The 23912-nt window shown below is 45.4% G+C and overlaps 2 protein-coding genes across 4 annotated transcripts in view; one reads left to right on the top strand and one right to left on the bottom strand.

Moving 5' to 3' along the window:
* Nucleotides 1–912: 912 nt before the first annotated feature.
* Nucleotides 913–4654, top strand: arpc5b (actin related protein 2/3 complex, subunit 5B). The gene is made up of 4 exons (XM_027027682.2): nucleotides 913–1177; nucleotides 2311–2383; nucleotides 2895–3071; nucleotides 3412–4654. Exons 1-4 carry the CDS (start codon nucleotides 1038–1040, stop codon nucleotides 3472–3474), a joined length of 453 nt encoding a protein of 150 aa, XP_026883483.1. The 5' UTR covers nucleotides 913–1037; the 3' UTR covers nucleotides 3475–4654.
* The window catches only part of hmcn1 (hemicentin 1), a 92947-nt gene continuing 73402 nt past the window's right edge, over nucleotides 4368–23912 (bottom strand). The window contains exons 67-104 of one of the 3 annotated variants that reach the window (XM_035528917.1): nucleotides 23553–23650; nucleotides 22969–23247; nucleotides 22466–22662; nucleotides 22093–22174; nucleotides 21874–22010; nucleotides 20808–20949; nucleotides 20489–20633; nucleotides 20253–20380; nucleotides 19801–19957; nucleotides 19461–19582; nucleotides 19227–19391; nucleotides 18934–19041; nucleotides 18574–18711; nucleotides 18263–18397; nucleotides 17185–17454; nucleotides 16697–16887; nucleotides 15998–16079; nucleotides 15334–15603; nucleotides 14731–14901; nucleotides 14423–14593; nucleotides 14063–14233; nucleotides 13376–13546; nucleotides 13051–13221; nucleotides 12132–12302; nucleotides 11884–12030; nucleotides 11585–11722; nucleotides 11194–11315; nucleotides 10751–10988; nucleotides 10592–10654; nucleotides 10180–10299; nucleotides 9788–9922; nucleotides 9491–9604; nucleotides 9148–9273; nucleotides 8811–8939; nucleotides 7454–7807; nucleotides 6515–6634; nucleotides 6206–6332; nucleotides 4368–5944 (exon numbers count right to left, since the gene is read on the bottom strand). In XM_035528917.1, the coding sequence (XP_035384810.1) occupies nucleotides 5578–5944; nucleotides 6206–6332; nucleotides 6515–6634; nucleotides 7454–7807; nucleotides 8811–8939; nucleotides 9148–9273; nucleotides 9491–9604; nucleotides 9788–9922; nucleotides 10180–10299; nucleotides 10592–10654; nucleotides 10751–10988; nucleotides 11194–11315; nucleotides 11585–11722; nucleotides 11884–12030; nucleotides 12132–12302; nucleotides 13051–13221; nucleotides 13376–13546; nucleotides 14063–14233; nucleotides 14423–14593; nucleotides 14731–14901; nucleotides 15334–15603; nucleotides 15998–16079; nucleotides 16697–16887; nucleotides 17185–17454; nucleotides 18263–18397; nucleotides 18574–18711; nucleotides 18934–19041; nucleotides 19227–19391; nucleotides 19461–19582; nucleotides 19801–19957; nucleotides 20253–20380; nucleotides 20489–20633; nucleotides 20808–20949; nucleotides 21874–22010; nucleotides 22093–22174; nucleotides 22466–22662; nucleotides 22969–23247; nucleotides 23553–23650 (6172 nt within the window). In that variant the 3' untranslated portion in view covers nucleotides 4368–5577. The remainder of the gene's footprint in view (nucleotides 5945–6205; nucleotides 6333–6514; nucleotides 6635–7453; nucleotides 7808–8810; nucleotides 8940–9147; nucleotides 9274–9490; nucleotides 9605–9787; nucleotides 9923–10179; nucleotides 10300–10591; nucleotides 10655–10750; nucleotides 10989–11193; nucleotides 11316–11584; nucleotides 11723–11883; nucleotides 12031–12131; nucleotides 12303–13050; nucleotides 13222–13375; nucleotides 13547–14062; nucleotides 14234–14422; nucleotides 14594–14730; nucleotides 14902–15333; nucleotides 15604–15997; nucleotides 16080–16696; nucleotides 16888–17184; nucleotides 17455–18262; nucleotides 18398–18573; nucleotides 18712–18933; nucleotides 19042–19226; nucleotides 19392–19460; nucleotides 19583–19800; nucleotides 19958–20252; nucleotides 20381–20488; nucleotides 20634–20807; nucleotides 20950–21873; nucleotides 22011–22092; nucleotides 22175–22465; nucleotides 22663–22968; nucleotides 23248–23552; nucleotides 23651–23912) is intronic. The other 2 variants (XM_035528918.1, XM_035528919.1) reach the window with 2 other exon arrangements.

The following is a 23912-nucleotide window of genomic DNA, read 5'->3' as shown; positions in this document are numbered from 1 at the left end:
TTATGCTATTAAGTGCTCTGCACGCTGAGTCTGTGAGCAGCTGTCAGAATTCTTTCAGGTCTGTACAAGAACTGGTGCTGAAAAGTGATTTTTAACAACTGGTTCCTTGTGCTTGGTCTTGTGGAGATAATGACTGATTTGTATAGCAAAAGTAGTGTGCGTAACCTCTTCCAAGCAAAGCTGGATTCCTCGGTGAAGTATGGCACAGTGGTAGGGTATGCATACCTAAAAAACAAGAAGTCAAAGACTAAAGCTTCTCAGAAATGCTACAGAAAAGATCATATAATCTTAATGAACAACATCTGTAAAGTCTTCTCTTTCTATAAGACATCAGAGAAAATTATAATCTCGTTTTAACTCATGTCAGACTCTTAGGAGCGCTCTAGTGGTAGAACACATAACATGCAACTTAGTTGCACTCAAGAGGTTAGCATTTTCAAACCAGCTGTAATGTAGATTAGATTTGTAAATAAAACAGAAGCAGTTCTACTCCACAGAAGTCAATATTAAAACGAAACTGTTTGGCACTTTTCGATAAACAAGATATATGTGAAGAATAATCTTGTTTAATAATGAAGCACAGAACTGAACTTTTTAGAAGATGTATACCGTCTACAAAGTTTTGGTAAAAGTGGTTTTGGTAAAGATCTGTAATAATTCAGGCAGTGAAGATGTAGTGAATAAAAAGAGGTATTTCTGGGACTTCTAATCTTGTCTGAGGCCTTGATGGACATATGTTGTATTGATTTTTAACACAGTTACATCTCCCACGATGCTCTAGAATCATGGGCTATAGTACTGAAATATTTATTTTATTTCAGAACAGTACCGTAGTATTTGCGGTTCGTTGTATCGTTCGTATTTTACCACTAGGTGGCATTGATGGGTCGGTAAATGGAAATGTTGCAAGATTAAGTGAGGAAGCAAGAGAGCGTCAAACTGTGATTGCATAGGGTGGTGGATTAGGGGGAAAATATTTAATGCGCGACAGCTTAGAGTGCGGCTCGTCTAGTCCACGTTTGTAACCTGTTTGCATCATGTCGAAGAATACTGTGTCCGATCGATTCCGGAAAGTGGATGTGGATGAATACGACGAGAACAAGTTTGTCGACGAGGAGGATGGAGGAGAGAACCAGCTGGGTCCGGATGAGGCAGAAGTGGATTCTCTTATCAGACAATATCCTTTCGTTGGCTAGCTGTGGTCAAGCATCTCCACCAGAGTCATTTTAACTCAATAATGTTGCACTTTCGCAGAATAATCTATCACGGGGGACTAGTAAATTAGTTAGTTTCGGTTTAGGATGCGGTTGGTGGATGGTAAGGTATCTAGTTAGTTATCTTAGTTGGCTGAATATGTAACAGATGTCTTCGTAGTGATTGTTGGGGTTAGCTCGCTATTATGTTCGCTAGTACATTGTACGACGATGCAGACTGCAAACCAGACAAAACGGTCTTTAATGATAAATCATTGGTTAACAACCGACATTAACGAGTAAAGACTAACAGTCCAAATGAAATAATTTCAGATTTCAATCATAAAAAGCCAGTTCGTTCCTGCTGATCAAGAGAATTAGTTATTTATTCGAGAAAAAAGACGATTAGGCCATGCGAAATGGCCGTCCAGAGTGTCTGCTTCAAAAAAACAAAAAACACCCACCCACTCAAGCGTTTGTTCCTAAATAATAGGTCTGGAGATGGGACTAGCTAATCGCAGCTATTGCAGATTACTACAAAAAAAAAAAAACGTTTAGTGATTATCTTCAATAGTCTTTCAAATTAAAATGTACGCTTTGCGCCAAAGGCTCCCAGGTGCGCCTGTTAAGGTACAGACATTGCAGGAAGGCTGATTAGAGCCTGCGAATGTCCAGACATGCCTCGTAACCACATTCCTGGCATAGCCCCCTTTTTATGCTTCCTAAGGAATTGCGCTCTCTCCACCACTCGGAACTCACGTTTTATGCTGATATGTCATTTATCGCTACGGAAGCACGCTAATTTTACTTTAAACGCTTCTTTAAAACACACTCAGTTCGTAACTACTCTTAGTTGAGGAAGTTGAGATCATCTCCATATATGTCCATTTTGGAAGGCATTAATACATTTCCTGGTTTTGACTGACCCCTCAAACTGCTCCTTACTCTTACATAGGTTCCTGCTTTTTAACATGGTAAAGCATGTTTGTTGCTGTGATGAAATAAGTTTTGCTGTTAGTTTATTGATTTTTGCAATGGGTTTGCTGTTCAGGCCAATGGTGTTTGTTGTGTTTTCCAGTCTTTGAATATTTTTTTTAGTCCCTAACACATTCTTTAAAGGGAACCTCATGGAAGCTTTGCAGGCAGTCCTCAAAAACCCACCAATCAATACTAAGAACCAGAATGTCAAGGTGAGTCTGCAGAGTCTGATTGGATGAGTGGCCTGTCAGTGAGGCTTTTGACTACCATCTGCATGACCACAACACACCAGATATGATCTGAATAAAATGTGTAATTTTTCATTAGATTCAGAGAGGACCTTTGATATGCATTTCCTGTGTATGTGTAACTTCTGCTGAGATGCAGCTCTTCCATGCACTGTCATTATCCATTGAAGTTTCTAATTCTGTTTGTGCTCTTCCTTGGAAGCCGTGCTTGTCACAAAGTCAGGAGATGGTGCCTTAATTCACATTTACCTGACACTTTTTATATAAAGCGACTTACAACTTGAGCAATTGAGGGTTAAGGGCCTTGCTCAGGGACCCAACAGTGGCAACTTTATGGTGGAGCTTGAACCAGCCACATTCTTTTTGCAAGTCAAGTACCATAACCACTGAGCTACCACTGTTCCTCAGGCCTGTCTGCCAAACCACACACTGACATTGAACAGGCGCTATAGCTGAGGCATCTGCGTTTCTTTAGGACCGTGCTGAGGGGCTAGTGCTCAAGGTTCTCAGTGCCTTCAAAGCCAGTGACGTAGAGAAGGGAGTGCAGTCGCTGGACAAGAATGGCGTGGACCTGCTGATGAAGTACATCTACAAGGGCTTCGAGCGGCCATCGGAGAACAGCAGTGCCATCCTCCTGCAGTGGCATGAGAAGGTACTGCACGCCAGGTGATGCTGTTCGCTTTGCCAGAGATTTGGCACATGGCACAGTTTGGTGCATAATCCATCTTGACAGCTCTTTTATGCTTCTCCGGGGTTGAACCGGGAGTGATCGAGAGGCTGAATTGTGCATTGCTTTGTGCTTCTCTGGCAATGGAGCTGAAGAATACCGTTTCGCTTAGAAACAGTTGCTTGGTTTTTATAGCAGGTCAACTGATAAAGTAATGGAGTGAATGCTATATATCCTTAATGTAAGACACAGCTCTTGAGTAATGATGCAATGTAGTCGTCACGGTGTGGAGCACAGATGCTCACAGTGGTCACGTTCTTCTCAGGCTCTCTCTGCAGGAGGAGTAGGCTGTATCGTAAGGGTGCTGACTGCCAGGAAAACAGTCTAAGCGGCCGTGCCTGATCTTCCGACCTTTCAGACGGAGAAGCGAGAGCAGCACCTGTTGGTGCATCCAGAACAAGGAGACGACTCCCCCGCTGCTGCAGACAGCCCAATCTTTTGATGCTTTTTATTTATCCAGACTGACCCTCTCTCCCGCTTTCTCCTCATCTCTTTATCTTGCTCACACAAAGTGCGCACGCGCACACACACACATATATTGGTGCCATTAACTTTATGGTAGATTTAGCTTCTCTCAGGAAAAATCTTAAGGCTCTTCACTTTAAGAATCCAAGTAGCTCATTACAATTTTATACAAAAAAAACTTTTCTATGATTTAAAGTTTCTGCCATTATACTTCCTAAGGAGACCTTGCCCTCAGTACATGTGTATTTGTTTTTTCCTGCTGGTTGACTTGACATGTGGTCATTAGGTTCAAATGCCCAGCCACAGACTGGGGCAAGCATCTTGAATGCTAGTGTGACATCAGCTGGGCCTGATTAGGCCCACAGTTCTGCTGGGCTACCTCTCACTCCTACCTTGTCCTGCCCTTTAATACCAGCTCATCATCAGTATTCATTCTTAAAATGACCAAAGGGCATTAGCTGCTTTCTACACAACAGGAACATATTTCAGCATTTTCCACTGTGCAATACAAATTAAGCATATAGCAAAATCTCCACGTACTGACTGACCACTGTTGTTATTCTCCTAGGCAGATTTATGAAGCTTTCTTATGAAGTCACTCTCAGTGCAGATCTTACCTACTTGTGTCCTAGGAAGCAGCCATTTCCCTAATCCTGTTCTTCGCTAATGCTCTCATTGCTTATTGATTTTGTTGGTCGTATTAACTTTCATCTTTTACAATATTTGTATTTGTCTTAAGCCATGGTTCTACTTAGCACTAACTGCAAGTCTGTAAAGTCATTGTTGATTTGACCATAACAGTTTGTCTTCTAAATCATGTTTTCAATTGTTTGTAATGAGATATCCCTGTTTAAAAGTAGACTATCACTGTCTAAAATTCATTTAAGAACTAGTGAATGCAAAATTTACCTGGACAAATGGACCTGTCTCTTTGATGCAAAGTGCGGACAGTCTACAAACTAAACTGGTGTGAAAACTGCCTTACTAAATATTACTTTTTAATGTTTGTTCTTTTGAAATGAAATAAAGATTTATACATACAAGTTGAGTACCATATTTCTGCACTGTACAAGGAACAGACGATAGTCAGTTGTGGATTGTACATTTATTGTTGTCTGCTTTAAAAAATGACTACAACACATTATAGAAAAACAATTACAAGCAAATACTTATATACATATAATAAAAATAGAATACATCTTTGTTAATAGACTTATTAATGTACTTGTAAAGATCAAACGTACATTAAGCTGTAATGATGTGCTTCTATTGCAAAAACTATTAATTCCTGTACATAAGAATGGAAGCCATGTCAAAGAAAAAAAAAGGGAAGGCAGTGCTTACCTGAGATGGATATTCTATCTTTTGGTTAATTTTGATTATGTTTCTCCCTCCTGACCTTTCCTAGACGACTACTACAAACGCAAGCTGCTTTCTGGGTCCGTCTCAGAATTGGAGTTCTGGTCAGCCTTCACAGAACAGCTCCAAAAACCAGTCATGCACATGCAAAAAAAATACTGCCTCACAGTCTTGTTTTCAAGCACTTCCCAATAAGTTAATAGGTAGACATACATGTACAGTTTTCTCTGTCCACCAGCTTGTTATCCTGTAGAGGCTTTTCCGGATCACACAGGACTGGCTTAGCTGCTTTGTCCAACGTACACACTTCAGGAGCCACCATGGTGTCCAGCCACAAGTAAAGTAGTCTCTCTTTGAGTGCCCCCCAGAGTTAAGGTTAAGTTCTCTTTATTAACAATTATCTGCCCACTTGGCAATGTAGCTCAGCTCCTCACTTACGAGACTTGAAATGACAGAAATCTCAGAAAATATGTTGCGTTTTTTTCAAGTGGCACTAAACACAATTGCTTTACACACACATCCACACATGCGCACACACATCCACACAACTGTCTTGCGAAATAAAGCAAATTCCCCCTTTCTCCTTCTTGGTTGTGGTAAAGTGCTCTCAGTAGGGATAAGCTGATACAGCGATGTAGACAATGAAGGTGGTCTGGTACTCAATGCTGCCATCCAAGCCGTAGGACAGGGCGCGCACTTTCATGCGATAGGCGCGGGGTTCACGGAGCGGCCGCGTGGTAAACAGCACGCCCTTCAGGTTCTCGTCACGTAGGGCAAAGGGCAGCGTGGCGTCCTCGTCTGCCGCCAGGAAGCTGGTGCGTGGGTGCACCACCCCATCCTGGGTGTAGGCCACCAGGCGGATGAGGTCCTGATTGGCAGCGATGCCGAAGGGCAGAGACAGAAGCTTGTACTCCAGGGCATAGGGGCTCAGGGCGCACTCCAGGTCATTGGGAGGACAGTTCTTTAAGCAGAATCTGAAAATTGTCAAAGGTGACAACAGTGTTGCTACAAACTTAACAGTGGGCTCACCAATATCTACTGGCTCGGAACTTTTTATTTTTATTTTATTGTACATGGATAAAAATGTCACAGACCAAATCCGTTTAGCCCATGACTGGATTTAATGTGCGCGCGCGTGTTTTATCTGGGTTTAATCTGTGCCTGTTACGGTTAATACGGCTGTGCAGTTTCTTAGGTTAGCAGGAAATTCCTTTCTGGGGCATGCCTTGTCCTACCCTGTGGCTGGATCTCGTTGGTAATTCGGTGGGCACGGTGTGTCGATGCACTGGAAGCTGCCTCTCATGTTGAAGCACATTCTGTTCATGCCACACTGAATACTCTGCTCCAAGCACTCGTCAATGTCTTCTCGTAGTGAGGGATGATATGAAACGCAATTATTTTAATTAGCGTTAATTATTTTAATTTAAATCAGAAAGATCAAACTCCATCTCTTGAAGAAGCCTCTAAGTTTTCCCCTCCAGAAAGAGTCCATAGTGCAAATGTGTACACATAGTAGGTGAACCAAGGGGTTTTTTTTTTCTCACCTTGGCAGGTTTTGCCGTTGGTCATGAGGCGATAGCCATTAGGACATAAGCATTTGTGACTGCCTGGTGTGTTCATACACTCATGCTGGCACGTGTCCCTCTGCTCACACTCATTGATATCTACACAAACACACATACATGCCTGTTCAGCATGCCAGTATTGAAAACAGATAAATTCACTTGGACCAGGCTTGCTCACTTATGTTTAGCAAGCAGAAGATCCACTAGGTGGCACTCAAGTAGCATTTATCAGCATCATGTACTAGGAGGAAACTGGTTGGGCTCAGCATCAGTTACACTCTGTCCCTGTGAGTAAGTCAGGATATCAAACTCCACCAGCTCTTTATCCCTTAGGCGTCATCTATGGACTATTCATAAAAGCCAGATCAATGAAACTGTAACATAACAGTAACATATATTGCTGATGATCTGATGTCATGTTTTGGCCAAGTAAATGGTCACTGAAAACTATGCAGGTGAATTAGGCTGAATCTTATTAAAAAGTAACCATCAGTAACTATGGCAGGGGGGCAGGCCATGGTAAAGAAGTGGGCATGGCAACATCCACCAGTGGCAGCCAGACCATTCTCTCTTATCCTGATTTGTTCTATAAAAATACATATTGTTCAAATGACGTGCTTTACCAGCAATGGTGAGAGAGGCACATCTAGAATAACCAAGATACAGAACCTTTTGTTCTTTCCTAGTAATGGAAGGCCTCTGTGTATAAAAACAGCTGTAATTCCTACAGGAATTGGAATCTGGTGGTTCGCTAGATATGTATGTACATCAAAGCTGACAGCCTGTAATTTCTGTAATATAGATTCTTGCATTTCAATAATGATGGAGCCAAAATATCCCAAAATAGCATACAATCAACGCACTCAGAATATTCTTTACATAACCCCCCAGACTTGCAGAAACAGCTGTATCAGTTACCTATGCACTGGTCCCCTTGTTCTCTAAAGCCAAGAGGGCAAATTTTAGCCACCCTCTGAGAGCGCGAAGGGGTAGTACCAGCCCGGTTGCGCCCCCTGGTGGCAGCGTAGGAATGGAAGCTCTGAGAGGCCAAGCTGTGGTAGCGATGCTCATAGGAACCCTGCTCGGGGGAGGTCTGTGAGGTGCGGAAGCCGTACAAGAGACTCTCGTAGCTGGGCAGGCGTTCCAGCCCAGCGCAGGACTTGCCATCGCCCAGCAGGTGGCGCCCTGGAGGGCAGATGCACTTGTAGCTGCCCGGGCTGTTCACACACTGGAAGGCACAGGGCATGGGCACCCGCTTGCACTCATTAATGTCTGCTCTCCAAGCAAGGCATGAGGGAGGGCCAGTGAGAGAGAGAGAGAGAGAGAGAGAGAGAGAGAGAGAGAGAGAGAGAGAGAGAGAGAGAGAGCGAGAGAGAGAGAGAGAGAGACAGAGAGAGAGAGAGAAATAGAATCAAAACATAAAGAAAAGCAAAGGCCAATCATGGAAGAGAATGGAAGTCAGCACAGTGTGAAAACAGGGTGACAAAGAAGAACAACACATGAAAAAGGAGAACAGAACAACGACAGAACAAAAAGACAGAGAGGGGAGAGAAAATTGAAAAAGGGGGATCAGTAACCACCCCATAAAACAGCATGTGTGCCAGGCAAGAATAAATGCCTGACAAAAAAAAATGCATTCATCATCTGAGCAACAATTAACTTTAAATATGCTTGAACTTGTTTTGGATCTACTCCTCAATTCCAGTGTGAAACCCGCCAGTGAGAGGCTGCATTCAATTTGCTATAATCCAAGAGATTCTAGAAGCTTGACACATTCCATTCCATGAATGGCCGAGCAAAAAGCATAGCATTTAAGGGGAAAAGGCCCCAAGCAGGAGTCAAAGGTTAAAGGTAAAAGGTGACATGAGAAAAGGACAGAGATAGGACAAATAGTGCAGGCCTTGCTGTGAGAGCAGACTTACCAGTGTGACTGAAGTACTGGGTGGGACCGATCTCACTGAGCAACACGTGTAGTCACACCTGAACGAGGACCATATTTTCCAGTTTTGAGTACTGGCAGTGCTCTCATCCATTCAAGATGTTTCGTGGATTTATTGTGGACTCAAAGCAACGTACCGATTAAAGCAAGCAGGCAGATATGCAGAGTTGGACAGCGAGTGGTCTCAGGGGGTGCGGACAGAAGGCACAGCGGTGGAAGAAAGCAATCCATTTGATTGGGCAAAGACAGATAGAGAATGCAGACAGGCAGGCAGGGAACAGCCAGCAGCCAAGGCTTGTGGGAGGGGCGTGAGGGAAGGCGGGGCTACACACGTACCGAGACAGGGCCGGCCCACGCCCTGTGAGCGGTAACCCCGGGGGCATGTGCAGTGGTAGCTCCCCCTGGTGTTCTCGCAGATCTGATTGTACCTGCACTGGTGCATGCCATCTCGACACTCATTAATATCTGTGCAGGGAACATGGCACATGGGAGCTTGATAATATCTAATTGTTCATCCCTTACACATACAGCTTCAAAATTAAGCTTCTATCATCTGATATTCTAATAGAAACATGCAAAAAAGAGAAAAAGATCATTTAATAATGATATGACTTTAGCACATAAATTGCTCCATTTTCATGTGGAGAGGCTGGGGTCCTGGGTGCACACTGACCGACGCAGGTGCCGTTGGCTCCTTTGGTCATGCCAGTGGGACAGAGGTCAATGCAGGTGTAGCCACCGCGAGTGTTCTTACACTGCTGGTCTGAGCGGCACACTCTCTGCCGGCACTCGTTAATGTCTGGGGTTAAAAAAAAACAACAACACATCAAAACAGCAAAAGTCACAAACAAGAAAGTCAGTGCTCCCAATTCATCCTGTGAAGAGCTCTAGAATTAGCTGCTGACTCAGAGGGTGAAGGGCTCCATAGTTAGTTGCTGCCATGCATCAGGGACCCTAAACAGAGCAGTGCTGCAGCTCTGATTGGGGCTGAGTGGGTTCTGAGGCGTGTGACTGACCAATGCAGCGGCGGTTCCTGAGCTGATAGCCCAGTTCACAGGCACAGCGAAAACTGCCGATGGTGTTGAGGCAGTGCTGGTGGCATGGGTTAGAATCCTGGCACTCATTTATATCTGTCAAAAACAACACCGCAAACGATGAACTTAAAACACCTATGATGAATGAGAAATAAAATAATCACCTGAAAGGGGCATTGGCTTTTGCTCTAAAACAGCTTTGCCTAGTCCTGTTCACATGAGGATTTTCATAGTTTTCAGATTGGTCTCCTAACATTCTGAAATTGGAATAAAATGAACCTGAACAGCTCAAGCCATCTGCAGTTCTCCGGAAACCCCGCCCACAACGCATGACACAACGATAGGAGCCAATGGTGTTCTCGCAGTCCTGTCCATCATGGCACAAGTGCCCATCCAGCGAGCATTCATCAATATCTTGAAATAGAGTATAAAGACATTTTCATTACATATCATTCTAAACAAACAAATAGAAAAAACAAACAAATAGAAACAGTGATTTTCAAAATATATGTAAGTGTAGTGTCGAAATGACACAAGGAATAAGCTAAAGGTATATGCTATATGCTACAAGGTATAAGAGTGATATGGCCATAAAGGTAATATATCACTGTAAAACTGCATACAGGTCATTCTTCTTGTGTTAATGCTATGTGTGTGTGGACAGCTGGCACCTTGGCATGTCCTGCCATCTGCAGAGATGGTGAGTCCCCTTGGGCAGGAGCAGTAGTACGTGCCTACAGAGTTGTGACAGGTGTGGGAGCAGGGGTTGCCTTCCTCACACTCATTTTCATCTTCATCATCACAGGAACACATGAAACACATGAATCCCTTAGTGAATCACAGGCAGCTTGCCAAGGGAGACATATTAAACATGTAAATTTACTCCTCACTGGCATAGAACTGTAGGTCTTCTATGAGACTAAATGCCATCTAGGCTAAAATCTGTCATCACATTGTCTCTTCTGCCATGAAAATCTCAAATCTGGGCTGTTTTGATTTATTCCTGAAAAGTCCTTGTTTAGAGATTTCTTGTCAGCAGGAAACTGTGACACTGCATGTCTGTCACTGACGGTCAAGACGTACCTGCACAATAAGGTCCAGCTGGGTCCAGTAAGAAGCCACTGGGACACTGGTTACTACGCTCACCTGCATGAAGTGACCCAGTGAACACACATAAAAACAAATCAAAGTGCTTGCCATGACTTCAGCCACTAAAACAAAGGCACGAGGTGCGTGCCTCACCCTTAGCGATTGTGGCATGGATGGTGAACTCCAGCATCTCCTGTAGAGGGCGGTATTGAGCACTAATGGCTGATGCATGGAGCGTCTGCACCAGGTAGGGCATTTTGCCTCTGGAGGGATCATACAAGATAGTGTGGTTCCAAGAATAGGGCACGCTCACGCTGTCCACGCTGAACATGCGTGTGGAGAGAGCATACAGCTGCCCAGGGCCTGTCTGGATGTAGTCCTCGGCATAGTCCTACACAGAACACAGCACGCTTACGTAAGAGAAGACCTCTAAGTGTACACTTCTGCATCCTCTGTACTCGAAGGCCTAAAGTACTAAAGCACACAGTGCAGTCTACGTCATGTTCTAAAACAGAACTTGTGTAACATATAAGTTCAGTTCATTAGTTGATCGTCAAGACTTTCATGTATGTGTCATTGTGGCATGGTGGTGCTACCTTGATGCTGATGTCTGCATTGGAGGGCAGTTGGAGGACGTGCCCATTCACCACAATGTCCAGCAGCAGAGCACCGTCGGCATCGAGCCCTCTTACTACATGGGTCATTCTCAGGATCTCCCCTTAAGCAAATACACATGTGCAGGGTTAGGGAGAGTAGACCAGGACAAGGCATACTATAGGGCACACACAGATAATACTGGAAAAATAGTTTGCAGACCTGTGGGTCTGCAGAATCAGGAGCTGGAGGAAATTGTAAAAATCCTGAATAAATAAATCTCGACCATTTATTTATAAGGTTACATAGGATTTTCTTGCTCTAAAAGAGCTGGACATGATTCATTATCAAATTCATCAGGCACGTGCTCAGTGTAGCATCTCTACCACTCACCAGTGGCGAACTCCACCTGCGTCTCTCGTCTGAAAAAGCCGTTGGTGAGGGTGTAGCCATTGATGGCCTCACCCAGCTCCTGTGCAGTGGTCCAGTAGATGGGGTTTAGCAGGGAGACCAGTTTCCTCATAGCAGGGCCTGGGGAAACAAAATAGATCCAATGAGACCAGACCAGAACAGAATTCAAACAGCGATGACTAATTTGCTAATTCATTCCTTTTGATCATCTTGTCTCAGAGATTTTTTGGCAATAGTAAGCATTATTCATACATGAAAGCCCAGAATATGCATTGACTGACCAAGGCTCCTGGGTATGTTAGTGATGGCAGCCTGTACCACTTTCTCCCCTGATGGACTATTAGAGATGGTGGCATTGAGGATGGCTATACCAAACTCCACATTGTTAATGTTGCCAATGATGCTTCCTCTGGCCTTCTGAGCACCACCTGAACAAACAAGGAATATCCTGGGTGACTTCTGGATAGCTGGATAATTTAGTGTATACTTCTCTCTTCACAAATGAAAATGGCAAATACATGGTTTTTACCTGGGCATGACTGGATGTTACACCTGGATAGCTGGGTGGAATCTCCTGGACAAGGTCGGCCTTTGTTGCTAGGAGATGGACTGTTACATAGGCGGACCCTGGTCCGCTCCCCTATTCCACAGGAGGCCGAACACTCACCCCATGGCTGCCATGGACCCCAGTTTCCATCCACTGAGTATATGAAAGCACACACACACACACACACGCACGCACGCACGCACGCACACACACATAAGCAATATCATAGTGAGGTAATAAAAATATTGTTTACAGGGAAAAGAGGCTTAACATTGCATTAAACATATGCAATCCTGGGTACCCAGGTATCTGGGTACGCTTCAGCAGACCCAAGTGTATTATCTCTCCATCTGGAACAGGACCATATAGAAAAACAATCTTTAGGACAAGGTCAAGAGAAGTCTTCTCTTTTAATGTAGTGGTAGCGGGTTTCAACTGCTAAGGATATTGAATATCAATTTGCATATATTGACTAATGAATGGTTTGGATGTAATGTAGGCAAATGCAAACACTAATATGTAAAAGAAGGTGGGGTGAATACATAATCTCACAAATGTATAAGAATGTGGGTTGTTTGTGTAAATGTTAGACATCTGCATCTTTATTTTATATTTGAATGTTTACCTTTAAAACTAGCATTAGCTGATTGGGGATTTAAGAACGACAATAGCTAAAATAAAAAAAAATTATGATTTATTCTAAAATGGTTCTATGATCTAACACAGGGCAGAGTTTGGTTCCAGTACACTTGGTTCTAATATTCAAATGCTACTGAAGGACTTTATCATTTGTTTCAGATTAGAGCTGGAACTAAACTATCCAGATTTCCAAGTCTGGTGTTGCAAACCCCACAAAGACACTAAGATGGTGTGTGAAATGTGGTATGTGGTTGTGTCTTACACGGGCAACTTGCTGTGCTACATCTCTGGATCTCCGTGTCTGTTCCAGCGCATGCTCTTCCCCCACTGGCTGGTCGTGGGTTGTCACATGTTCTGTAGCGACGTGCTTGACCTCCATTGCAAGTCCTGCTGCAGCTGCCCCAGCTGCTCCATGGACCCCAGTTCCCATGGACTGCAGGCGATAGAGAAGCAATGGTTTTCACCTCTGCAGTTGGTGCACATTTCTTCTGTGTATATGTGTGTGTGTGTGTGTGTGTGTGTGTGTGTGTGTGTGTGTGTGTGTGTGTGTGTGTGTGTGTGTGTGTGTGTGTTTAGTTAGTTCTCACTAGGGCATGGTTCATTGTTGCAGAAGTCAATGTGGATGTTGTTTCCTTCACATTGCCTTCCTCCATGCTGGGGGGAGGGGCTTGCACATATGCGTGTCCTCTGTCTGGTTCCGCCTCCACATGAAACACTACAGGCTCCCCAGCTTACCCACGATGACCACTTGCCATCCACTGCACAGCAGGGGAGGATATGAATCATCATTCACTAATGGTATAATTAAAATCTATAATATCTGTATTTTTAAAAAGGTATTCAGCTTTTAGCAACGGTTCAGCAGTTTAGCAACAGCTTTTGCTCTGCTGCAGCTTCTCATTCACCTGAAACAGGTAAACAAGGGATGAGATCTTTTGATTGCCTGGCTCAGCTGGTTCATACTAAACATGTGGACTGCTTGGAGGTCCCTTAGGACCATCCTGAGAAACTCTGGTCTAACAGACCTGAGTCAGCTCAAGAAAAAGCTAATGAGCAAGAAAGTTAAAAATATGATGGGCAAAACCTTTTATCGCAATGAAGCTTGAAGGAGCTGGTCAGAAAATCCATAAGTTACACGATTACCAAACTGCTACCAGACATAAGACATTCTGATATATTATTACTGAACTGCTACCAGATATAAAACATTTACTATGGACCAGTGAATGAGTTGGAGCCTGTGAAACGTGTTCTAAACATAGCTCTTCTCTCACCAGGACAGGTCTTTTCTATGCACACTTGCGTCTGCATGTCCGCTCCCTTGCACGGCAGCCCATCGAAGGAGGGTGGAGGGTTGTTGCACAGCCGGACCCTTGTCTGCATGCCTGTGCCACACGTCTCGCTGCACGGGCTCCATGGCAACCAGGCACCCCAGTTCCCAGCCACTGACAAACAGACATATGGACAGAGGGACAGGCGAAACCACTAGTAAGCACAGAACAGCACGCAACAAACTTGGCTCTTATACCCTGAAAACTGGAAAAGGGAATAAACATTTTCCACTGAAGATTTACAGTAAGCTTGCGATTAAATACGTCCCTGTAATGGGACGCAGACACAAGTCATGTGCTCACCTGGGCAGGGACGGATGCTGCATAACATAACCTCCACGGCTCTTCCTACACATGCTCTGCCCCCATGCTGAGCTGAAGGCCTACTGCACATGCGCACTCTTGTCCTGTTGCCATGGCCACAGGTGTGGGAGCACTCGTCCCAGGCCGACCACTCCGTCCACTGACCGTCCACTAACAGGAAACACACATGGGCCAAGGCAAGCATACAGACAAACGGCACAATCAGACCTAAATGTACGAATTTCCATCATATACAATTTAACTGGGGGTGGGGGATGATTTGGAGCAGATTGAGGGTGACTGCAGACCTGGACAGGGTTTGCCTTGGCAGCTGCGTGTCTCTGAGGACGAGCCCACGCAGTGGCGCCCTCCGTTGGCAGGTAGGGGGTTGTTGCACTGCCTCAGCCTCTTCTGAACCCCTGTCCCACAAGACACGCTGCAGGCCCCCCACTCTGTCCACTCAGAGAAGCCTCCATGAACTGGAACATAACCCCCCCCCCACCCGCACACAGAACACACACACACACACACACACACAATGTATGGGATCATGGAGACTGTCAGTATCTTGATGCATTACAACCTGACCACTATGGTCAGATAAGAGAGCCTTACTTTCTCAACTGATAGGAGATCTTTTTCTTATTAAGCTCCAAACGTGACTAATGTTCACTGTAGGTTCTCTAGTCTATTTAATCTTATATATTTTTTGCTTTCTAGTGTTAGTTTATTTATTGTCAACACAACCTTTGTGCTAAATGTTTAATCTTAATGTTTAAATGTTCAGTCTTATGTAAAGCACGTTTTTTGGAGACATTGGAAATGAAATGGAAACTGAAATCGTAATACAATTATGAACAGCAGACTTGCTAACATGCCCAATGTCACCAGCATGCAGCCAAGTGGCTCACCGCGCACTGTCAGGGTCGTGCGCACCAGCGCCGAGCCCATCAGGTTGCGGGCCACACACTCGTATTCAGACGTGTCCTCCTTCTGGGCCCCACTCAGCTGCAGGGAGCCATCGGGCAGCGTGGTGATGCGCTCGTCAGCCAGCAGAAGGCGCCCCTGGCGGGTCCACTCGATGATGGGCTCGGGCTCGCCCTGGGCCTGGCAGCTAAGGAGGGCAGTGGAGCCCGAGTCCACAGCAGTGTCCAGCGGCTCCAGGGTGAAGATTGGAGAGCCTATGTAGGAGACAAGCACCAGCTCAGGACTGGGTAAGCCACTGAATCCAGACTCTGACAGTGCCCAGTGGGACCTCCTAAGGGTTAGTGAAGAATTCAATGTGGTCCCTGCTGCAGTCATGAAGCAGGAAAACACTTGATCTTGAACTTGAGCCGCAGGACAACCAGTGAATAGAACAAAAGTGAACTAGTCAGTCTAATCATGGGGTCTCAACTGTCTAGCAAGAGCTGTTCTGAAAGGAAGGTGAATAATTTCATGAGTAATTATTAATTTAATAATTTAAATCATTTATTATTTACAAAACTGTAACTTGGTTTAGAATTCATTCCTTTGCTGAAAGCCATGTTGTAGTGACTGTGAATATGTAGCAGACAGATGTATAAAGTGTGTTACTCTGTAAGGTGAGTGTGACTGTCCTCTCCACTACCCCAGCATCATTCGTAGCTATGCACACATAGCTACCTGCATCCTCACTCTGAGAAGAAAAAAAAAAAGAACAAACATTCATAAAACCTCAACATTTGTGCACTTAATAGATCACACAATATCTTTCAGGCGGTTTTATAGAAAAAGAGGAATTAATCATTTAAATCAACAAACAGTCAATACCTATTATATATTAGCCACATAGCTAGATATCTATGTAACATGAATGATCAGTCACACAAACAATTATATTTTAACATATCAACAAGCCCTTTGGGGAAAAATGATGACAGTTGAAATCTGGATTAACAAGAGATCTAAAGGACTTCATGTTTAACATGTAATGTTAATCGATTTTGATAATTAACAATTGCAAAATACAAAGCGGACTAATACTTTGGCATCCAACACAAGAGATTATCTTTCAAGACCACAGCACTTGGGGAACCATGGCAATTCTCTCAGCATTAAGACACAGAAGTCCACTAAAATGCTGTTTCCTCAAAAAGATTTCCAAGTGTTTCAAACATCTTACTGCTGTGCAGTAGAGGGGACATTCATAACCTGTGCATTCAAACAAGCTGATTACTCTGTATAGTTATGTAAGAGAGAAGGTACGTGCTATAATGGGTATTAGTTAAGTGAGTGGGAGCTGGCTGGCAGTACCACAGTGCTGTAGAAGGCCAGGGAGCCATTGGCCAGCTGGCGGATGCGGTCACTAATCTGGATGCTGATGCCATTCTTGCTCCACTGGATGGTGGGTGGAGGGTCCCCCCGCACCTCGCAGTTCAGAATGACGTTCCCACCCAGAGGCTCAGTGTGGTTCAAATGGGCGTCTCCATCTATTATAGGAGGCTCTGGAGTGGACCACAGGAGAAGATAAACAGGCTTTGAGCTAAGCCTGCTGGGCATAGATCTATGAGCCACAGTAAACATGGTGTTCTCCACCACCCACAGTTCTGGCTCCCCTCCACGTATGGTGGGAGGGACCGAAGAGGAAGAGTTATCACGAGAACTACAGAAACAGTATGTATATCCATCCATCCATCCATCCATCCATCCATCCATCCATCCATCCATCCATCCATCCATTCATCCATCCATCCATCCATCCTCTTAGACCCCAACATGGTTCTGATAACTCTCAGACTCACCCAGCACAGTGAGACTCATCTCCAAGCTATTGCTGCCAGCCAGGTTGGTCGCAGTGCAAACATAGCGGCCTGCGTCATTGGCCTGGGCGAAGGCCAGCTGCAGGGAGCCAGTGCTCAGGATGCGCCGCTGCATGGACTCATCCAGCAGCTGCCCGTTCCGGTGCCAACTGACTGAGGGTGACGGGTAGCCCTCTGTCTGGCACTGCAGGGTCACTGCGCCATCCACAGCCACGGTGTAGGACTTGACGTTTGAACTTATTACTGGAGGCACTGTGAAAAAGGAACAAAGACTCCTAATGGGTTGGGAATGAGCTACCCAAGCAGCAACTAAGCAAAGGAGGAGATGGTTTAGGTATACCAGTATGTGCTAGCTGGTGATGGTTTAGGTACACCAGTATGTGCTAGCTGGTGATGGTTTAGGTACACCAGTATGTGCTAGCTGGTGATGGTTTAGGTACACCAGTATGTGCTAGCTGATGATGGTTTAGGTACACCAGTATGTGCTAGCAGGTGATGGTTTAGGTACACCAGTATGTGCTAGCTGGTGGTGGTTTAGGTACACCAGTATGTGCTAGCTGGTGATGGTTTAGGTACACCAGTATGTGCTAGCTGGTGATGGTTTAGGTACACCAGTATGTGCTAGCTGGTGATGGTTTAGGTACACCAGTATGTGCTAGCTGGTGATGGTTTAGGTACACCAGTATGTGCTAGCTGGTGATGGTTTAGGTACACCAATATGTGCTAGCTGGTGATGGTTTAGGTACACCAATATGTGCTAGCTGGTGATGGTTTAGGTACAAAAGTATGTGCTAGCTGGTGATGGTTTAGGTACACCAGTATGTGCTAGCTGGTGATGGTTTAGGTACACCAGTATGTGCTAGCTGGTGATGGTTTAGGTACACCAGTATGTGCTAGCTGGTGATGGTTTAGGTACACCAGTATGTGCTAGCTGGTGATGGTTTAGGTACACCAGTATGTGCTAGCTGGTGGTGGTTTAGGTACACCAGTATGTGCTAGCTGATGATGGTTTAGGTACACCAGTACGTGCTAGCAGGTGATGCCAGCTAGTTCGTCTCACCTTGCACCCTGAGTTTGGTCTTGCCCAGTGCTGTGCCTGCTGGATTCTGAGCCACACACATGTAGGTTCCGGAATCTTCTACTCTGGCCCAGGAGATCTGCAGGCCACCATTGGGCAGTACTGTGAAATCACCTCCTAACGACAAGAAACGGTTCCCTCAATAGTGATGGAGTAAATTTAAGACTTAACACTTCACCCAAGAATGATAATTTTGCTAACAGTCTGTGGAAGTCTCTAGGCATTTATGTGAATGAGTTCATGCAGCCAGTAATTAACTAGTAATTAGCTGGTTTAGCATCCTTCTCTCTCACCAGAGGTATCAATGTTGATGCCCTCTTTTTGCCATGTCATGGTGGGGCTCGGGGTACCCGTGGCATGGCATGGCAAGGTCACATGGTTGTTCAGAATCACGTCTAGTGTTGAGGGGTGAGCATGGATCACTGGTGACTCTGAATGACAAATCATAAAAGTCCATTACATTATTAAGGAATCACTCACAACATTAGCAGGCTGAGAGAATATGGTTACACTGTATGAAAGAGCCCGCGTCCCCAGTTTGAAACCCACTGACCCTGTGGACAGATACTGAGCCGCATAGTACAATGAGAACAGCTGTGTGTGTGGGTGTGGCTTCACTGGCTCCATCCCCTTGACTGGTTCCGCCCCCTTACCCTGCACAACAAGCTGGATGTGTCGGTAGGCGGATCCAGCAGCATTCATAGCTACACATGTGTAATGGCCAGAGTGACTCAACTGTGTAGCAGTGATCTCCAGAGGACCTGAGAAAGACAAAGAGGAGGGAATAGTTTTGTCCAACTTGCATTTAGAAGCAGCACATTCACTTTTAAAATAACTTTTTAGAAGCTTCAGTAGCCCATGTATAATGTGTATATTTTTCAAACACCTGGCCATGACACTATGCATGCAACGACTGATTACTCTTTGTGTCCTTTTGGAGACTCACCAGAGGGGAGTATCTTGTACCCCTCTCCCTCTGTGGCCAGTCGCATTCCATCTTTGGTCCAGTGCAGGACAGGGTTGGGCACTCCAGACGCAGAACAGCCGAGGACCACAGGGGTCAGTCTGTCCACGACCAGCTCTGTTGCCTCATCGGCGATGGATGGTGGCACTGCAGACAAAGGCACACCTGTTACCCATACAGAATCATAGCTCTTAGGTACAGGTAGGGGGCGCTCACCATGTATGGTAAGCCTGATGGCTCTGCTCTCCTGGCCGGCCTCATTAGACACCACACACTCATACAAAGCTGTGTCCTCTACTGTGGGTGCTATAACAATCAGCGAGCCTGACGACAGCAGCCTGCCAGACCAAAAAAATATAATCTGCATTTGAATCGAAGCTTCAGAAAATAAATTAGAAAAGATAATTTACCGAACATATCAAGTATATAATAAATTACACCTGTGCCGTACAGGAATACTGCATCATAGTTTACAATAACAGGCATTATGGAGGAGATTTAGACATATAGTCTGCAGAGAGAGAGGCAATGAAAGAGGAAGAAAACCTGGCTGAACCTGTACATATTCTGGTTCTGATCAGTGTGGAGAGGGTGGGTGTCCTTGGTCCATATGACAGAGGGTTTGGGAATACCTGTGGCCTCACAAGACAAAGTGGTCTGGACATTCACCATCACCGTGACATTAGTAGGGCCCTCAGCAATGGAGGGAGGCACTGGGGTTTACATAAGGAGAAAGGCAGAAGCAAAAACTCAGATGACAAATCAATTAAAGGAAAATGATTTATTTTGCATGTATTAAAAATCAGTCCATAATACTTTATACGCACATGTTGAAATCATTACATGCCACTGCGCCAAAACCCATAAAGGTTTGCTATTATCCACTTCACAGAGGATTATTGTAGGAATACTGCTAACCAAAGAAATACTGGGTAGGTGGTATAGTTTCAGCTTCTTTGACATTATGTGAACATGTGATAGTTTCTACTGTAAGAGGTGTGCACTTACCATACACCTGAAGGTCCACTCTCTTGCGTTGTGTGCCTGCTGGGTTAGTGGCCATGCACAGGTAGCGGCCCGTATCAGTCACCTGGGCTGAGTGGATGTGAAGGGAGCCGTCCTCAGAAAACCTGTACCTGTCCAGGTTGGAGAGCCATTAGGCCAACTGAACCGAATAAATTGAGTGGAGCTGATGTAGAGTGGTATGGGTCGAGGACTGATCTTCATGCTGTATGGTGTAAGACCTGTGGCTATTTCCAGACAGAATGGCTCCGTGTTTCCTCCAAGTGACGTGAGGGGCAGGCACTCCACTGACGACACATTCGAGGACCACCGGCTGGTTCATGTTCACAGACATGTCCTGAGGACCATCCTTTATAGTAGGAGCGACTGGACACCCGCACATTCACGCACGTACACACGTACACGCACACGCGCACACACGCACACACACACCAAATCTGATCAGCATATTTTTCAGTTATCATATACATTCATGCAGCTAAATGTAGCAAAACCAATATGAAGACTTGATCATTCATACCCGCAGTGACTGTTACTCACCATTCACGCTGAGGTTGAAATGACGCGTTGTCTCCCCGGCAACATTGCTGGCCAGGCAAGTATAGCGCGCTGTGTCTCCCAGATCGGCGTTGTTGATCTGCAGGTATCGGCCACCGGACAGCACACGCACCCGTGGAGATGTCTGAGGAGAGGAGATGAGTGTGACACATAAATTAAGATAAAAAGATAGCACGGTTACTCAAGACAAATAAGTAAGCAAGTCAATAAATAGAAACTCCAGGTCAGAGGTCATAGTTAATAGTTAATAGACAGTTAATAGAGGTCATATAGACATAGATATTTGGCAACAAAGAAGCAAGTGCCTGCATTGTTTCCTGATGAAAGTATATATGAGTATATACTGATTTATTAGATATTATTAATGGTCACCTGTGCTAACGGTAACCCATGGTAATGGTGTTTTCTAGGTCATCAACTATTGCTTTGTAGTCTTAAGAACTTGGTTAATGAAAATGTAAATGTAAAATGCAGTCAGAAACAGCCCTATCCTCAGGAATGTGTGTGTGTGTGTGTGCGTGTGCGTGTGTGTGTGTGAGTGCGTGTGTATGCGTGTGTATGTGGGAGTGCATGTGTGTGTGTGTGTGTGTGAGTGCGTGTGTATGCGTGTGTATGTGGGAGTGCATGTGTATGTGGGAGTGCATGTGTGTGTGTGTGTGTGAGTGCGTGTGTATGTGGGAGTGCGTGTGTGTGTGTGTGTGAGTGCGTGTGTATGTGTGAGTGCGTGTGTATGTGGGAGTGCGTGTGTGTGTGTGTGTGTGAGTGCGTGTGTATGCGTGTGTATGTGGGAGTGCGTGTGTGTGTGTGTGTGTGTGAGTGCGTGTGTGTGTGTGAGTGCATGTGTATGCGTGTGTATGTGGGAGTGCGTGTGTGTGTGTGTGTGTGTGTGAGTGCGTGTGTGTGTGTGTGTGTGTGAGTGCGTGTGTATGCGTGTGTATGTGGGAGTGCGTGTGAGTGTGTGTGTGTGTGTGTGTGTGTGTGTGTGTGTGTGTGTGAGTGTGTGTGTGTGGGACTGCGTGTGTGTGTGTGAGTGTGCGTGTGTGTGAACCTTCAAGGGAGCACCGTCTTTGAGCCATGAGAGGGTGGGGGGCGGCACAGCGTCTGACTTGCACTCCAGGGTCACTTGCCTGTTCTGCAGCACAGACAAGTCCTGCATGCTGCTCTCCCCAGCAATGTTGGGGGGTACTGTGGGTATCAACGTTCTAGGTCACAACAGGCCCAGGCTCCTGTGTTTAAGATGTGTCACGAAGTGTAGTGGTGAACCCACCGTGCACTCTGACCAAGAACTCTTTGTCATCATCTCCGGCAGGGCTGCTGGCCAAACAGCTGTATCTCCCAATGTCCTCCACCTGCATGTGTGTGTCAGAGACAAGCATTGGATTTGTGCTCATGTGTCAATATATAGGGGTCAAGAAAGCAAGCGTAACTTACCTTGTCTTTAACAAATATGAGGAGTGTTTGTAGGAGTTCACAAAATTCAGTATATCTCTCTGCTTTTATGTATCATGCTCTTTGGCCTTGTTCCAGTAAGAATGCAGGTATCACAGCAATCACCCAACAGCATTATGGCTCCACTGAACACTAACTAATGACCAGACAGTACACACAACACAGCACACAGCGGTTGGTGTGCATCTGACCTGAACGGAGGTGATGCGGAGCCCCTCTCCCCCGCGGAGGAGGAGCACACCATCCGTCTGGGGCAGCGGCCTGCCATCCTTCAGCCAGGTGAGTGTTGGAGTGGGTATGCCCTCCGCCTGGCACTCCAGCTCCAGGGCGTGGTGCACCACCACTGGGACCTCAGTGGGGGCCCCCGAGCCTTTAATCCGTGGGGGTTCTGGGAAAGAAAGGAGGGGGCACATTTTTATGCCACTGTGGTCTGTTTTTCTTGCCCTCTGTCTCCCGCTGTAGTGTAGAATCAGCAATAACAGAGCAATGCACTCAACTCAAGCTAAGTGTAGGGAATTCAACTTACTGCACAGCTGCAAACTAATCATCAAGGAATCATCAAAGGACTAATCATGAAGGAATATAGACAGCCTGCATGTCGTCTGTACAGCTTCATAAAGTTTACTTGCCATAATCATTCCACACACACATGTGTTTGTATGTGCGTGAGTATGCTTCTCTCTCTCTCTCTCACCCAACACTTTGAGGCTGAAGTGTCGGCGGGCTTCACCCGCGAGGTTGCGTGCGATGCACGTGTACCGTCCCGTGTGGTTGACGTGCGTGTGAGCAATCTGCAGGGTGCTGTTGTGGTTCAGCAGGGCGATGTGGGCGTCTAGGGGCACGACATCACCCTCCTTCAGCCAGGCAAGGGATGGGGAGGGGTTACCGTCCGACACGCACACCAGAGCCACCACGGTCCCCTTCACCACTGTCACATTGTCTGTGCTGCCCGCCCCATCTAGACTGGGTGGGACTGAGCACACACCAGCCACACAGCATTAACAGTTAATTATCTGTATGTGTATCTATGGACAAATATCAGATTTATGTCCATTTTCATGAGCATGAGTATGTATAAAATACAGAAGGTTTTTATCATCAATTTTTAAGTCTGATTTGGTCTGCTAGATGGGTTTCCATTATTGTTGTTCTATTTAAAGAAATGTGATGCTTTCATTCATTACTTATTTAAATTAAAAAGGTTAAAACGGATTCATTTTCTACAATTGGCTCTGTTGATGCCTTATCCCAGAAAGCCTGTAAGTGGCGCTAACTCACCATACACCTGCAGGTTGTAGTGCCTGATGTCCACTCCGGCTCGGTTGGAGGCCACACAGGTGTAGGTACCTCCATCTGAAACCTGAACGCGGCCAATGCTGACCAAAGCAGATACACACCAAGTTACAACCGCATGCACATTTTGGCAGACAGTTATTATTATCTGTCATACTGCACATAACTAGTTGAATTCACTTCAGTTCAATTCAGTTATTATACAGTAGGCTAAATTAACACATTTATAGACACATTCCCAGACCCAGGTAAAACCTAAGCACACATTAAAAAGAATTCCAAAGATGTGGTGATGTGACTATAATATGTGAATAATTAATGTGAATATAGTAAGAGGCCCAATCA

The sequence above is a fragment of the Electrophorus electricus genome, chromosome 8, assembly GCF_013358815.1.
Source record: "Electrophorus electricus isolate fEleEle1 chromosome 8, fEleEle1.pri, whole genome shotgun sequence".
Lineage (NCBI taxonomy): Eukaryota > Metazoa > Chordata > Actinopteri > Gymnotiformes > Gymnotidae > Electrophorus > Electrophorus electricus.
Note: the sequence above shows the minus strand (reverse complement) of the source record. Positions and strands in the feature narration are given on the sequence as shown.